This window comes from Lucilia sericata, unplaced genomic scaffold (genome assembly GCF_015586225.1).
Source record: "Lucilia sericata isolate MDLA Ls3-8-SP2 unplaced genomic scaffold, ASM1558622v1 Contig000350F_arrow, whole genome shotgun sequence".
NCBI classification, from domain to species: Eukaryota; Metazoa; Arthropoda; class Insecta; order Diptera; family Calliphoridae; genus Lucilia; species Lucilia sericata.
In genome coordinates, this window is record NW_023994370.1 from 291138 (window position 1) to 306312 (window position 15175).

Genomic DNA, 15175 nt, shown 5'->3' on the forward strand with positions numbered 1-15175 from the left:
CTAGTTCAGTTCTAGTTCAGTTCTAGTTCAGTTCTAGTTCAGTTCTAGTTCAGTTCTAGTTCAGTTCTAGTTCAGTTCTAGTTCAGTTCTAGTTCAGTTCTAGTCAGTTCTAGTTCAGTTCTAGTTCAGTTCTAGTTCAGTTCTAGTTCAGTTCTAGTTCAGTTCTAGTTCAGTTCTAGTTCAGTTCTAGTTCAGTTCTAGTTCAGTTCTAGTTCAGTTCTAGTTCAGTTCTAGTTCAGTTCTAGTTCAGTTCTAGTTCAGTTCTAGTTCAGTTCTAGTTCAGTTCTAGTTCAGTTCTAGTTCAGTTTCCAGTTCTAGTTCAGTCTAGTTCAGTTCTAGTTCAGTTCTAGTTCAGTTCTAGTTCAGTTCTAGTTCAGTTCTAGTTCAGTTCTAGTTCAGTTCTAGTTCAGTTCTAGTTCAGTTCTAGTTCAGTTCTAGTTCAGTTCTAGTTCAGTTCTAGTTCAGTTCTAGTTCAGTTCTAGTTCAGTTCTAGTTCAGTTCTAGTTCAGTTCTAGTTCAGTTCTAGTTTTAGTTCAGTTCTAGTTCAGTTCTAGTTCAGTTCTAGTTCAGTTCTAGTTCAGTTCTAGTTCAGTCTAGTTCAGTTCTAGTTCAGTTCTAGTTCAGTTCTAGTTCAGTTCTAGTTCAGTTCTAGTTCAGTTCTAGTTCAGTTCTAGTTCAGTTCTAGTTCAGTTCTAGTTCAGTTCTAGTTCAGTTCTAGTTCAGTTCTAGTTCAGTTCTAGTTCAGTTCTAGTTCAGTTCTAGTTCAGTTCTAGTTCAGTTCTAGTTCAGTTCTAGTTCAGTTCTAGTTCAGTTCTAGTTCAGTTCTAGTTCAGTTCTAGTTCAGTTCTAGTTCAGTTCTAGTTCAGTTCTAGTTCAGTTCTAGTTCAGTTCTAGTTCAGTTCTAGTTCAGTTCTAGTTCAGTTCTAGTTCAGTTCTAGTTCAGTTCTAGTTCAGTTCTAGTTCAGTTCTAGTTCAGTTCTAGTTCAGTTCTAGTTCAGTTCTAGTTCAGTTCTAGTTCAGTTCTAGTTCAGTTCTAGTTCAGTAGTTCAGTTCTAGTTCAGTTCTAGTTCAGTTCTAGTTCAGTTCTAGTTCAGTTCTAGTTCAGTTCTAGTTCAGTTCTAGTTCAGTTTTCTAGTTCAGTTCTAGTTCAGTTCTAGTTCAGTTCAGTCAGTTCAGTTCTAGTTCAGTTCAGTTCTAGTTCAGATCAGTTCTAGTTCAGTTCTAGTTCAGTTCTAGTTCAGTTCTAGTTCAGTTCTAGTTCAGTTCTAGTTCAGTTCTACTTCAGTTCTAGTTCGGTTTTAGTTCAGTTTTAGTTCAGTTTAAGTTCAGTTCTAGTTCTAGTTCAGTTCTACTTTAGTTCTGCTTCACTGCTAGTTCTAGCAATACTACTTAACTTACTATGGAACCAGATCTTTATATTACACACAACACCTACTTTAGTTCTGCTTCACTGCTAGTTCTAGCAATACTACTTAACTTACTATGGAACCAGATCTTTATATTACACAAACACCACAAATCCATAGTACACAACATACTTATAGTTATTTGGGTTATAGGATATAACAAAACAGTAACCTACTGCTTATATGGATGTTTGTGTCTACAAACATGGACAATTACATTAAAATGCAACAATGCACTTTAACTTATGCACAGCTACCCAACATGTTTCCGATTATGGCCATTACCTGTGTAGACATAAAACTACGCATAATTATAGGAGGCGTTATGAATGTCAATTTTCACAAAGCTAATGCTTGTTGATGATGATGGTAACTGGCTTAGACGTGGTTTGAAAAAATACACACATAGTATGTTAAAATGCAATGAATGGCAACAGAAAAAACTGGATAAACACGTAAATCTACTCAACATGATGGCAGTTCATACATGAATACCAAAACGAAGAAATTCTTTTTAAAACCATCAATAGATGAATATGAGGATGTTTATAAACAGATAGAATAAAGGAATAATTCTAACGAATTTTTGTTTAAATATTTGACTAAAGTCATTAATAACATAATTTTGGTGGTCCAGTTTTGTGGTCGTGTTATTATGTTTTAATAATAATCTAATTTTGAATTGTAATTTGTCTTTGTAATGCACAAAATACAGTGACAGCTTGTCATCGTTTATATCAATTAATGAAAATACCTGCCAATGAAAACCAAATTTAAACATATTCCAAGAAATAGAAAACCTGGACGAAAATGGAATCGTTAAGGATAATTATTAAATATACTTCCTATATATGTATATAAATCAATGACTTACACGTGATATAGATTACATCAACATAAATTTAAATTTATTTGGAGTACATTCGCGTTTACATACTTGTTCGTATTTGATTTGTTAATAAACACAAAATTGTAGATACAGATTTTTACAATTGAACTGTATTTGTTTGTGAATCATAGTTTAAATATAAAATCATGAATAATACTGTTGACATGAAAACACATTACTAGTTAAAATCAGAGATTCTCTCATCAACTTAAGGAAATGATTTCCGATTGATTTGAATTGATTTTCGGCATTATGTTCCAAAATGTAACTAGGTTTTTTGATTTTTTTAAAGAATTGTTAACTATGACCTTTTCCCATCCTTTTGGCAACATATGAATTTTGCGCTAAAAGGACTACTCATCGTTTCTGGCCTGACGCCTACACAGAGGGAAAAAGAAATATACACGCTTGGTACCAAATTGGCACCAAAGAGTTTGTAATTTTTCAATAACAACCGTTGTCAAAGTATATACATACGTACGACAACACTATGTCGCAACGTTGTCAACATTGCAACAATTCGTTGTCGAAATCTAAATTTTTTACACATACGTTGTCTAAATGTTAAAGCTCACTATTGGCAACGGATTGTTTGCAATAGTGAACTTACCACGTTTGTTAACATTTAGACAACGTATGTGTAAAAATTTAGATTTCGACAACGAATTGTTGCAATGTTGACAACGTTGCGACATAGTGTTGTCGTACGTATGTATATACTTTGACAACGGTTGTTATTGAAAAATTACAAACTCTTTGGTGCCAATTTGTTACCAAGCGTGTATATTTCTTTTTCCCTCTGTGTATTCTGGGTTTCATAGATAAGACCATTTAAGTCAAAACAAATTACATGGAATTACTCTAGCGCTTTGGACATTTGGTGGTGATTTGACTGGTTCACCTGACCGAATCATTTTTTGCTCTTTTGATCGCAAAAAAGGATTCGGTGCTAGTTAGTTAGTTAGTTAGTTAGTAGTTAGTTAGTTAGTTGGTTAGTTAGTTAGTTAGTTAGTTAGTTAGTAGTTAGTTAGTTAGTTAGTTAGTTAGTTAGTTAGTTAGTTAGTTAGTTAGTTAGTTAGTTAGTTAGTTAGTTAGTTAGTTAGTTAGTTAGTTAGTTAGTTAGTTAGTTAGTTAGTTAGTTAGTTAGTTAGTAGTTAGTTAGTTAGTTAGTTAGTAGTTAGTTAGTTAGTTAGGTTAGTTAGTTAGTTAGTTAGTTAGTTAGTAGTTAGTTAGTTAGTAGTTAGTTAGTTAGTAGTTAGTTAGTTAGTTAGTTAGTTAGTTAGTTAGTTAGTTAGTAGTTAGTTAGTTAGTTAGTTAGTTAGTTAGTTAGTTAGTTAGTTAGTTAGTTAGTTAGTTAGTTAGTTAGTTAGTTAGTTAGTTAGTTAGTTAGTTAGTTAGTTAGTTAGTTAGTTAGTTAGTTAGTTAGTTAGTTAGTTAGTTAGTTAGTTAGTTAGTTAGTTAGTTAGTTAGTTAGTAGTTAGTTAGTTAGTTAGTTAGTTAGTTAGTTAGTTAGTTAGTTTAGTTAGTTAGTTAGTTAGTTAGTTTGTTAGTTAGTAGTTTAGTTAGTTAGTTAGTTAGTTAGTTAGTTAGTAGTTAGTTAGTTAGTTAGTTAGTAGTTAGTTAGTTAGTTAGTTAGTTAGTTAGTTAGTTAGTTTGTTAGTTAGTTAGTTAGTTAGTAGTTAGTTAGTTAGTTAGTTAGTTAGTTAGTAGTTAGTTAGTTAGTTAGTTAGTTAGTTAGTTAGTTAGTTAGTTAGTTAGTTAGTTAGTTAGTTAGTTAGTTAGTTAGTTAGTTAGTTAGTTAGTTAGTTAGTTAGTTAGTTAGTAGTAGTTAGTTAGTTAGTTAGTTAGTTAGTTAGTTAGTTAGTTAGTTAGTTAGTTAGTTAGTTAGTTAGTTAGTTAGTTAGTTAGTTAGTTAGTTAGTTAGTTAGTTAGTTAGTTAGTTAGTTAGTTAGTTAGTTAGTAGTTAGTTAGTTAGTTAGTTAGTTAGTTAGTTAGTTAGTTAGTTAGTAGTTAGTTAGTTAGTTAGTTAGTTAGTTAGTTAGTAGTTAGTTAGTTAGTTAGTTAGTTAGTAGTTAGTTAGTAGTTAGTTAGTTAGTTAGTTAGTTAGTTAGTTAGTTAGTTAGTTAGTTAGTTAGTTAGTTAGTTAGTTAGTTAGTTAGTTAGTTAGTTAGTTAGTTAGTTAGTTAGTTAGTTAGTTAGTTAGTTAGTAGTTAGTTAGTTAGTTAGTTAGTTAGTTAGTTAGTTAGTTAGTTAGTTAGTAGTTAGTTAGTTAGTTAGTTAGTTAGTTAGTTAGTTAGTTAGTTAGTTAGTTAGTTAGTTAGTTAGTTAGTTAGTTAGTTAGTTAGTTAGTTATGTTAGTTAGTTAGTAGTTAGTTAGTTAGTTAGTAGTTAGTTAGTAGTTAGTTCGTTAGTTAGTTAGTTAGTTAGTTAGTAGTAGTTAGTTAGTTAGTTAGTTAGTTAGTTAGTTAGTTAGTTAGTAGTTAGTTAGTTAGTAGTTAGTTAGTTAGTAGTTAGTTAGTTAGTTAGTGTAGTTAGTTAGTTAGTTAGTTAGTTAGTTAGTAGTTAGTGTTAGTTAGTTAGTTAGTTAGTTAGTTAGTTAGTTAGTTAGTTAGTTAGTAGTTAGTAGTTAGTTAGTTAGTTAGTTAGTTAGTTAGTTAGTAGTAGTAGTTAGTTAGTTAGTTAGTTAGTTAGTTAGTTAGTATTAGTAGTTAGTTAGTTAGTTAGTTAGTTAGTTAGTTAGTTAGTTAGTTAGTTAGTATAGTTAGTTAGTTAGTTAGTTAGTTAGTTAGTTAGTTAGTTAGTCAGTTAGTTAGTTAGTTTGCTAGCTAGTTACTTAGTTAGTTGTGTTGTATCGATTCTACTCCTTCGTCCTAGCAGCTTCTACAGTAACTATAATTTGTCTAATAAGTCTTGGTATCCACCACTCTCCACCAAACAACAGCTCCGTAGGTCAGAATAGGTCTAATAATCTCGGTGTACATCCAATGCACAATGTATGTTTTAAGACCCCATCTTTTCCCAAAGGTTTTCCTACATATATAGAAGGCACATATTGTCTCCTTCATTCGACTCTCAGCATTACGTTTCGACGTGACCTTAGAGTTTAAAATTACGCCAAGATATTTGACTTCGCTTGAGGTATTCAGAATGCTACCATAAAAACGTGGAGGTCTAAATTCTGGAATTTTGTACGTCCTGGTGAAAAGAACTAGTACAGTTTTGGCCGAGTTGACAACCAGACCGGTTTCCTTGGTCCATGATAGTAGAACAGTGAGGGATGATTCCATGAGTTCTCTTATTGTGGGAAGAAATTTCCCTTGAATAGGAAGCACAACGTCGTCAGCATATGCGACTACTTTAAAGCCAATCCTACTGAGTCAGACAGGAAAAGTTTTTATCATTCGCACTTTTTTCCAAATCTCAAATTCCTTAGGAATTAGTTCACATATTTGAGTCCCTGGTGTAATCATTTAACATTCTGCATTATGGCTTCTTTTCTGTAATGATCAAGTATGCCGTTATTAGACGAAGTATAGAACTACAAGATCATACAGCTTGACCTACAACTTAATTACTCAAGTAAATGTAAAAATCTACGTACATATTTCCTGACCATCATAATTTTAATTAGTGAATCTTTTCAAAATTACAAACCCCTATAAATTCACTTATTTATGGGTTGGTGTGGTGATTAAACTTAAATTTTTTAAGAGTCATAGAGAGGTCACTTATATGACTCTTAAAAAATTTAAGTTCCCATCAACTTCTTTGTTATTTCACTATTATTTCTTTTTATTTTACGTTAAATGGTCAAAACTTTAGTTCATTTGCTTTTGTTCATGATAATCAATTAAAAATTCGTTTAGTGCTCGCTTTATTCAAAACCCAGCATAATAGGAACTAAGAGAATCTGTAGTTTTTATTTTTTTCGACTTCTTTTTGCATTTCATAAATTAATGAAAAAACGTAATGCTTAATTAACATGGGCGTTTAATTTGAAGTATGATAAAAGAAAAATTATATGATACAATAAAATGAATGGGTCATAGAGTCAGTGAGGGGCAGTTTTTTTAACAAATCTTATGTATGAGTGCATTGCAAAACAAATCTATTGTGTAGCTGTTAAGTACTTGGGTGAAGAATGATTTTACACAATTATAGCTTCAAACACAATTAAGTTTTTATAAGAATATGTATTGCCCATCACTGCTTCTTTTAGATGGAAGTAAACAGATAGACAATCAGATGCTCGATAGCCGCATAGATGTTTAAATTAATTAAAACCCCATCTATATTTTACTGCAAAAAGATGTTAATGTTTTTTTTTTTAATTTTTTATATTTTCTTGTTGTTTTTATTTACGTTACTATTTAAAAATTCTCACGCTTTTTTATACAATATTCAACAAAAATTTAAATTAAAAATTTTTTTTTTCATAAATTCGCACGGTCTACTCTGTATGTATGTATCTGCCAGCTAATTTGTTTGAATGTGTCTTAATCTTTTTGTTTAAATTATAGAGTAAAAATATTTATGATATTTAAGTGTTAAGACGTTTTTGGCATAATAAATGAAGCATCGATTAGTAATCGATACATTTATGCTGCTGTCTTTATGAAAAAAGGTTGTTTATTAGAAAAGTTAACAATGATTAAAAGTTTTTAAATATTTTTTTGTAAGTTTAAAACAAAATAGGATTATATTACAAACTTATTGATTTTGTATGGCTACAGTGGGCAAGATCAGTCAGGTTTACATGATAATATCCTTGAAGGAGTTAATTTGCATTTTGTATCTAGACATTAGACTCAACATGTACTATAGATTTTGAAGATTTAAAAAGTTATATCGAAATGTTTGAAATATGAATTTATATTTTTATTATATCGTTCCCACTGTGCTCTCTTATGAATTGTTTATCGTATAGGTTTAATCAACATTTGTAAAATATAAAATAATTTTCCACACTCTACTAAGCACGTTCTACTAATTAGATGGCCAATTAATACAATTCATTAATTAATTGATTTTATCAGGCAAATGTAAGAAAGGAAATTTTTAAGAAGCTATAAATAGAATTTTAAATGTACAAAGTATATTCCTACTATATTTCTAACAAAACAATAAGAAAAGTAAGATTCAGCGGTGGCGAATCTTATATACCCTTTACACAGAAGTTGAAGACTACCAATGTCAGCTAAAAAAAAGTTTAAAGGTCAAAAATTGGAGGCTTTACTCCATGTCAAACTCAACAAGAGCTTGCAAAATCATTGGGAGCTACTCAAACTGCAATTTCAAAACGTTTACGAATACCGCGTTTCCAGCAAAGAGATCGAAACCAAAGCAAAATATCCACGACACTATGGTAATGTTCTGTATTTAGTGGAATCAAAAGTGTCCCATTATGATCTGTATCGAATGCAACTGATTCATTTGGAGTTAGATCTGCTCTACAACTATTTTCTAGTTCGATAACTTTAGAATAGATACAGACCAGGTGCCGGCTTTTCAATTTGTACAATAAATTAAAATTATATATTCTGAATCCCTAGAGATTGCATTTTCGATTCTGCGATGTCCGTTATCTGTCTTTTCGTATGATTTGGTCTGAGTTCGAACCAGAGAACCACTTCTTCTGATACTACGGGGCTAGTTGCGCTCAGAACTTGCTCTGTCGAGGTTGCCGTAGTGTCTGTGGTTTAAACCTAAAATCGCTAGGAGAAGTTCCCGGTGCTGTTGTTATCTCGACCATATTGGGATATGTCTTTTCGTATGATTTGATCCACTTTGAACCACTTCATCTGATACTACGGGCGCTAGTTGCGCTCAGAACTTGTTCTGTCGAGGTTCCCGTAATGTCTGTGGTTTAAACCTAAAATCGCTGGGAGAAGTTCCCGGTGCTGTTGTTATCTCGACCGTACTCATATTGGGATATGTCTTTTCGTATGATTTGATCGTAGGTCGAACCAGAGAACCACTTCATCTGATACTACGGGGGCTAGTTGCGCTCAGAACTTGTTATGTCGAGGGTTGCCGTAGTGTCTGTGATTTAAACCTAAAATAGCTGGGAGAAGTTCCCGGTGCTACTGTTATCTCGACCGTATTCAAATTGGGATATGCTACGCGACTTATGGTTGAGGTTTACCTCTTCCCTATTGGGACAGTTAATGGAAATTCCTATATTCTTTTATAATACCATCTTAACATAAAGAGGGATCCAGATATATTGGTATTCTATCAAATATGTCTCAAGGTGCAGTTGTCGAATAAACAGAGCGCTGTGAGCGCAGAGCGCAGATTGGTCTCATACTGCCTGTCATTTCGCAACATGATCACATGGCTCGAGCTCGAGTACTTCAGCAAAGTGCTTTGAACATGAATCGGCACAGTCATGTCTAAACGTTGCCGCCTGATTATTCTTCATTGAAGTCACAACGGCGGCGAGTGGTGGACCGTCTAAAGTCTACCCAGTGGATGTAAAAGGTCACCGTAAGATTAAGCCGTCAAAGCAGGTACTCACGTTATGCAAACGGATTTTTGACTGTCCGCATGTTTAGTGAGATCAATTTTCTCTAGGATATCTTCAGGATCAAATATTCTCATCGAATAGTTTGACTGAAATTAATAAACAATTTTACACCAATAAGAGAATAGCCAGGGAGAAATGAAAGAAAATAGAAGAAATTTTATCACCAGCCAAAAACTTTCTAAACAACATCTTTAAATAAACTCATTGTAGTCTATGGTTGTGGTAACAATTGTAATCAAGCGGTTTAATTTAATTTTTTACGCACTCATAACGTTAATGAGCACAAATTTGTCATTATATAAAATATATCTAACTCACAATCAAAATGAATAGATTTATTATGACTAAATGAATAACATTATCACTATTATTATTTATTGATAGATATTTATGTTTTTTTTTATTATCTTTTCTTCTTTTTTTCCCTAAAATACTACAAAACTATAACTCATAGAAATACATATTTTCAAAAAAATATGTCTTTAGGTTATGATTTCCGTATAATTATTGATGAAACATGTAAACTGGTCATTAAGTCGCTGACCAACAAAACCAGTTGATGGAACAGCACGAGCTGACACTTTGGCCTAAGAAGCCCTTTTAAAATTTATTTTGAATATTTCTTTTTTCTTCTTCCACAGAAATAAATCACACACATAACATAACAATAATATATAAAATTAAATTTAATTAGCATTATGTTGGCTGTTTGTTTGTGGCTGGTTTGATGTTTGAGTTTTGTCTTTAATTAACATTAACACCGTGTAAATTAACTAATTAACTTTAACGGCGAAGCGCTATTGTCGACAATAGATGGGTGATTTGTCTTCATTTTAATTGTGGATAGAGTAAGAGTAATAAACACATTATGGATTAATATGCATTAGTAGTGTCCCTTTAAAAAAATTAAGAATAGAACTAGAACTGAACTAGAACAAAACTAGAACAGAACTAGAACAGAACTAGAACAGAACTAGAACAGAACTAGAACAGAACTAGAACAGAACAGAACAGAACTAGAGCAGAACTAGAACAGAACTAGAACAGAACTAGAACAGAACTAGAACAGAACTAGAACAGAACTAGAACAGAACTAGAACAGAACTAGAACAGAACTAGAACAGAACTAGAACAGAACTAGAACAGAACTAGAACAGAACTAGAACAGAACTAGAACAGAACTAGAACAGAACTAGAACAGAACTAGAACAGAACTAGAACAGAACTAGAACAGAACTAGAACAGAAGTAGAACAGAACTAGAACAGAACTAGAACAGAACTAGAACAGAACTAGGACAGAACTAGAACAGAACTAGGACAGAACTAGAACAGAACTAGAACAGAACTAGAACAGAACTAGAACAGAACTAGAACAGAACTAGAACAGAACAGAACTAGAACAGAAACTAGAACAGAACTTGATCAGAAGTAGAACTAGAACAGAACAGAGCAGAACTAGAATAGAACTAAAAACAGAAGTAGAATAGTAGTTAGCTAGTTAGTTAGTAGTTAGTTAGTTAGTTAGTTAGTTAGTAGTTAGTTAGTTAGTTAGTTAGTTAGTTAGTTAGTTAGTAGTTAGTAGTTAGTTAGTTAGTTAGTTAGTAGTTAGTTAGTTAGTTAGTTAGTTAGTTAGTTAGTTAGTTAGTTATTTAGTAGTTAGTTAGTTAGTTAGTTAGTTAGTTAGTTAGTTAGTTAGTTAGTTAGTTAGTTAGTTAGTTAGTTCGTTAGTTAGTTAGTAGTTAGTAGTTAGTTAGTTAGTAGTTAGTTAGTTAGTTAGTTTAGTTAGTTAGTTAGTTAGTTAGTTAGTAGTTAGTTAGTTAGTTAGTAGTTAGTTAGTTAGTTAGTTAGTTAGTTAGTTAGTTAGTTAGTTAGTTAGTTAGTTAGTTAGTTAGTTAGTTAGTTAGTTAGTTAGTTAGTTAGTTAGTTAGTTAGTTAGTTAGTTAGTTAGTTAGTTAGTTAGTTAGTTAGTAGTTAGTTAGTTAGTAGTTAGTTAGTTAGTTAGTTAGTTAGTTAGTTAGTTAGTTAGTTAGTTAGTTAGTTAGTTAGTAGTTAGTTAGTTAGTTAGTTAGTTAGTTAGTTAGTTAGTTAGTTAGTTAGTTAGTTAGTTAGTTAGTTAGTTAGTAGTTAGTTAGTTAGTAGTTAGTTAGTTAGTTAGTTAGTTAGTTAGTTAGTTAGTTAGTTAGTTAGTTAGTAGTTAGTTAGTTAGTTAGTTAGTTAGTTAGTTAGTTAGTTAGTTAGTAGTTAGTAGTTAGTTAGTTAGTTAGTTAGTTAGTTAGTTAGTTAGTTTAGTTAGTTAGTTAGTTAGTTAGTTAGTTAGTTAGTTAGTTAGTTAGTTAGTTAGTTAGTAGTTAGTTAGTTAGTTAGTTAGTTAGTTAGTTAGTTAGTTAGTTAGTTAGTTAGTTAGTTAGTTAGTTAGTAGTTAGTTAGTTAGTTAGTTAGTTAGTTAGTTAGTTAGTTAGTTAGTTAGTTAGTTAGTTAGTTAGTTAGTTAGTTAGTTAGTTAGTTAGTTAGTTAGTTAGTTAGTTAGTTAGTAGTTAGTTAGTTAGTTAGTTAGTTAGTTAGTTAGTTAGTTAGTTAGTTAGTTAGTTAGTTAGTTAGTTAGTTAGTTAGTTAGTTAGTTAGTTAGTTAGTTAGTTAGTTAGTTAGTTAGTTAGTTAGTTAGTTAGTTAGTTAGTTAGTTAGTTCGTTAGTTAGTTAGTTAGTTAGTTAGTTAGTTAGTTAGTTAGGTAGTTAGTTCGTTAGTTAGTTAGTTAGTTAGTTAGTTAGTTAGTTAGTTAGTTAGTAGTTAGTTAGTTAGTTAGTTAGTTAGTGTTAGTTAGTTAGTGTTAGTTAGTTAGTTAGTTATTGTAGTTGTATGTTAGTTAGTTAGGTAGTTTAGCTAGTAGTTAGTTAGTTAGTTAGTTAGTTAGTTAGTGTAGTTAGTTAGTTCGTTAGATTAGTTCGTATTAGTCGTATAGTTAGTTCGTTGTAGTTAGTCGTTTAGTTAGTTAGTGAGTTAAGTTCGTAGTTAGTTAGTTAGTTAGTTAGGTTTAGTTAGTTAGTTAGTTAGTTAGTTAGTTAGTTAGTTAGTTGTTAGTTAGTTAGGTAGTGTTAGTTAGTTAGTTTCGTAGTTAGTTAGTAGTTTTTGTATTGTGTAAGCAATCATATTCTGCCACAAATTTTACAAAACCCGAAATCCCCTAATAAATACATCATTACCGTTATGCTCTCTCCTTACTTTACAATTATATTGAAATTGAAATAAATATACATTTACTATTCTACTTAGTTCATTATATTATTACAATCTTAACTTAAGTACTTTAATCAATTACTATTTTCTTTTTTATATTTTATTCAAAATTAATACATTTTTTCTTCATTACAAGTACAACTTGAAGTGTTAATGCTTCGTTGAATTTCCGTTATTTTTTTAAGAAAGTTGCAGACAATGGCCAATAGTAGTTTGCAATTTAATAATAATTACCAGGGCAACCAAAAATTCATATGTATGCATATAATACATAGCATATTTTTATATGTTGGTTATTTGTGCATTTCAGACAGTTTATAAAATTTTGGTAACCATATGTTGGAGCAGGAACATCCAATTTTTGGTTTCCCTGTCAACTATAAAATGAGTAAAAACTAATTAAATAATATTTATGGAATAATGAAGCATTTTTATAGCGGAAATTTATAAATTCCATTCAACGTTTAATTTGAAATTAAAAAGTTTTAAAATATTTTTTAAGTTTTAAATAGTTTTTAAAGTTTTAAAATATTTTTTCATGTTTGATGTTTTTCTTTATATTTTTTAATTTTCTTTTTTGTGACAATTCAAGGCATGTAAAATTGAGAACGTACTTTTCTACTGATTCTACCTTATTATTGTTTTATTATGATTTTTTTTTTTTTTTTTTTTTTTATTCAAGTTTTCAACTGACAAAATTTCTCTAAATATCCAGTAATATTGCAGTATTTTTTATTGAAGAGAATGTTATGAAGATGTTATTATTTTCTAAGCACATCAAAGTTTGCAATGCTTTGCAAGATCAAGTTTTTAAATCTTCCTAAATTTAATTTAGAATGTTGATGAGTAATTGTTCGAATCTCTGCTTTTGATAAAGTACTTTAGAAAATAAATAGAAATTAAATAATGTTTTTTATATAAAATAAAATTAAATTTATTTTTAGTTTAGTGGTCATTCAAAGAGCACTTTAATGTTGGTTAACATTTGCAGTCAAGCATGATGACCTAGATAAAACTGTTCATTTTTTTTTTTAATTTAAAAAAATACCAATTGTTTAGTGAAATAGTTTAATGAATTCTAAAAATAATTTTACTATTTGCAATAATCTATAGAATTTTTAAAATTTTTATAACACACACATTCCAATAATGTAAAGCCATGTCCGTCCGTCTATTTAAAACATTATTATTATTTGTAAGAAAAAATCGGTTGGAAATATTCTTTAATAATTCCTTCACCTCTTATGAACCTTTTAAGGAAAAAATATAAATTATAAATATTTCCTAAAAATCATTTAACTAATTTTTCGTTTTTTTTTCTTTTTAGATAAAAAATTTTACTCAAAAAATTAACTATTGACTATATGAGACTGTAAAAAAATGTCCAATAAATATAGTACCATTGACATTTCGGGATGTCTAGCGGATCCACAAGTAAGTATAAATTAAAAAAAATAAATGAAATAAGTCTAATCTACAGTCTAGTCTATAGTCTAGTCTATAGTCTAGTCTATAGTCTAGTCTATAGTCTGGTCTATAGTCTAGTCTATAGTCTAGTCTATAGTCTAGTCTATAGTTGGTCTATAGTCTAGTCTATAGTCTAGTCTATAGTCTAGTCTATAGTTAGTCTATAGTCTAGTCTATAGTCTAGTCTATAGTCTAGTCTATAGTCTAGTCTATAGTCTAGTCTATAGTCTAGTCTATATCTAGTCTATAGTCTAGTCTATAGTCTAGTCTATAGTCTAGTCTATAGTCTAGTCTATAGTCTAGTCTATAGTCTAGTCTATAGTCTAGTCTATAGTCTAGTCTATAGTCTAGTCTATAGTCTAGTCTATAGTCTAGTCTATAGTCTAGTCTATAGTCTAGTCTATAGTCTAGTCTATAGTCTAGTCTATAGTCTAGTCTATAGTCTAGTCTATAGTCTAGTCTATAGTCTAGTCTATAGTCTAGTCTATAGTCTAGTCTATAGTCTAGTCTATAGTCTAGTCTATAGTCTAGTCTATAGTCTAGTCTATAGTCTAGTCTATAGTCTAGTCTTAGTCTAGTCTAGTCTAGTCTATAGTCTAGTCTATAGTCTAGTCTATAGTCTAGTCTATAGTCTAGTCTATAGTCTAGTCTATGTCTAGTCTATAGTCTAGTCTATAGTCTAGTCTATAGTCTAGTCTATAGTCGTCTATAGTCTAGTCTAGTCTAGTCTATAGTCTAGTCTATAGTCTAGTCTATAGTCTAGTCTATAGTCTAGTCTATAGTCTAGTCATAGTCTAGTCTATAGTCTAGTCTATAGTCTAGTCTATATTCTAGTCTATAGTCTAGTCTATAGTCTAGTCTATAGTCTAGTCTATAGTCTAGTCTATAGTCTAGTCTATAGTCTAGTCTATAGTCTAGTCTATATTCTAGTCTATAGTCTAGTCTATAGTCTAGTCTATAGTCTAGTCTATAGTCTAGTCTATAGTCTAGTCTTAGTCTAGTCTACAGTCTAGTCTACAGTCTAGTCTATAGTCTAGTCTATAGTCTAGTCTATAGTCTAGTATATGCTAGTCTATAGTCTAGTCTATAGTCTAGTCTATAGTTAGTCTAGAGTCTAGTCTATAGTCTAGTCTATAGTCTAGTCTATAGTCTAGTCTATAGTCTAGTCTATAGTCTAGTCTATAGTCTAGTCTATAGTCTAGTCATAGTCTAGTCTATAGTCTAGTCTATAGTCTAGTCTATAGTCTAGTCTATAGTCTAGTCTATAGTCTAGTCTATAGTCTAGTCTATAGTCTAGTCTATAGTCTAGTCTATAGTCTAGTCTATAGTCTGTCTATAGTCTAGTCTATAGTCTAGTCTATAGTCTAGTCTAGTATCTAGTCTATAGTCTAGTCTATAGTCTAGTCTATAGTCTAGTCTATAGTCTAGTCTATAGTCTAGTCTATAGTCTAGTCTATAGTCTAGTCTATAGTCTAGTCTATAGTCTAGTCTATAGTCTAGTCTATAGTCTAGTCTATAGTCTAGTCTATAGTCTAGTCTATAGTCTAGTCTATAGTCTAGTCTATAGTCTAGTCTATAGTCTAGTCTATAGTCTAGTCTATAGTCTAGTCTATAGTCTAGTCTATAGTCTAGTCTATAGTCTAGTCTATAG

At 30.7% G+C, this 15175-nt stretch overlaps 1 protein-coding gene across 1 annotated transcript in view; it reads left to right on the forward strand.

The window, feature by feature from the left end:
* LOC119603968 (transient receptor potential cation channel protein painless) overlaps positions 1-15175 on the forward strand; it is a 37754-nt gene that overhangs the window by 16808 nt on the left and 5771 nt on the right. Inside the window, exon 2 of the mRNA XM_037956273.1 lies at positions 13385-13491. Within this exon, the coding sequence (XP_037812201.1) occupies positions 13438-13491 (54 nt within the window). The 5' untranslated portion in view covers positions 13385-13437. The remainder of the gene's footprint in view (positions 1-13384; positions 13492-15175) is intronic.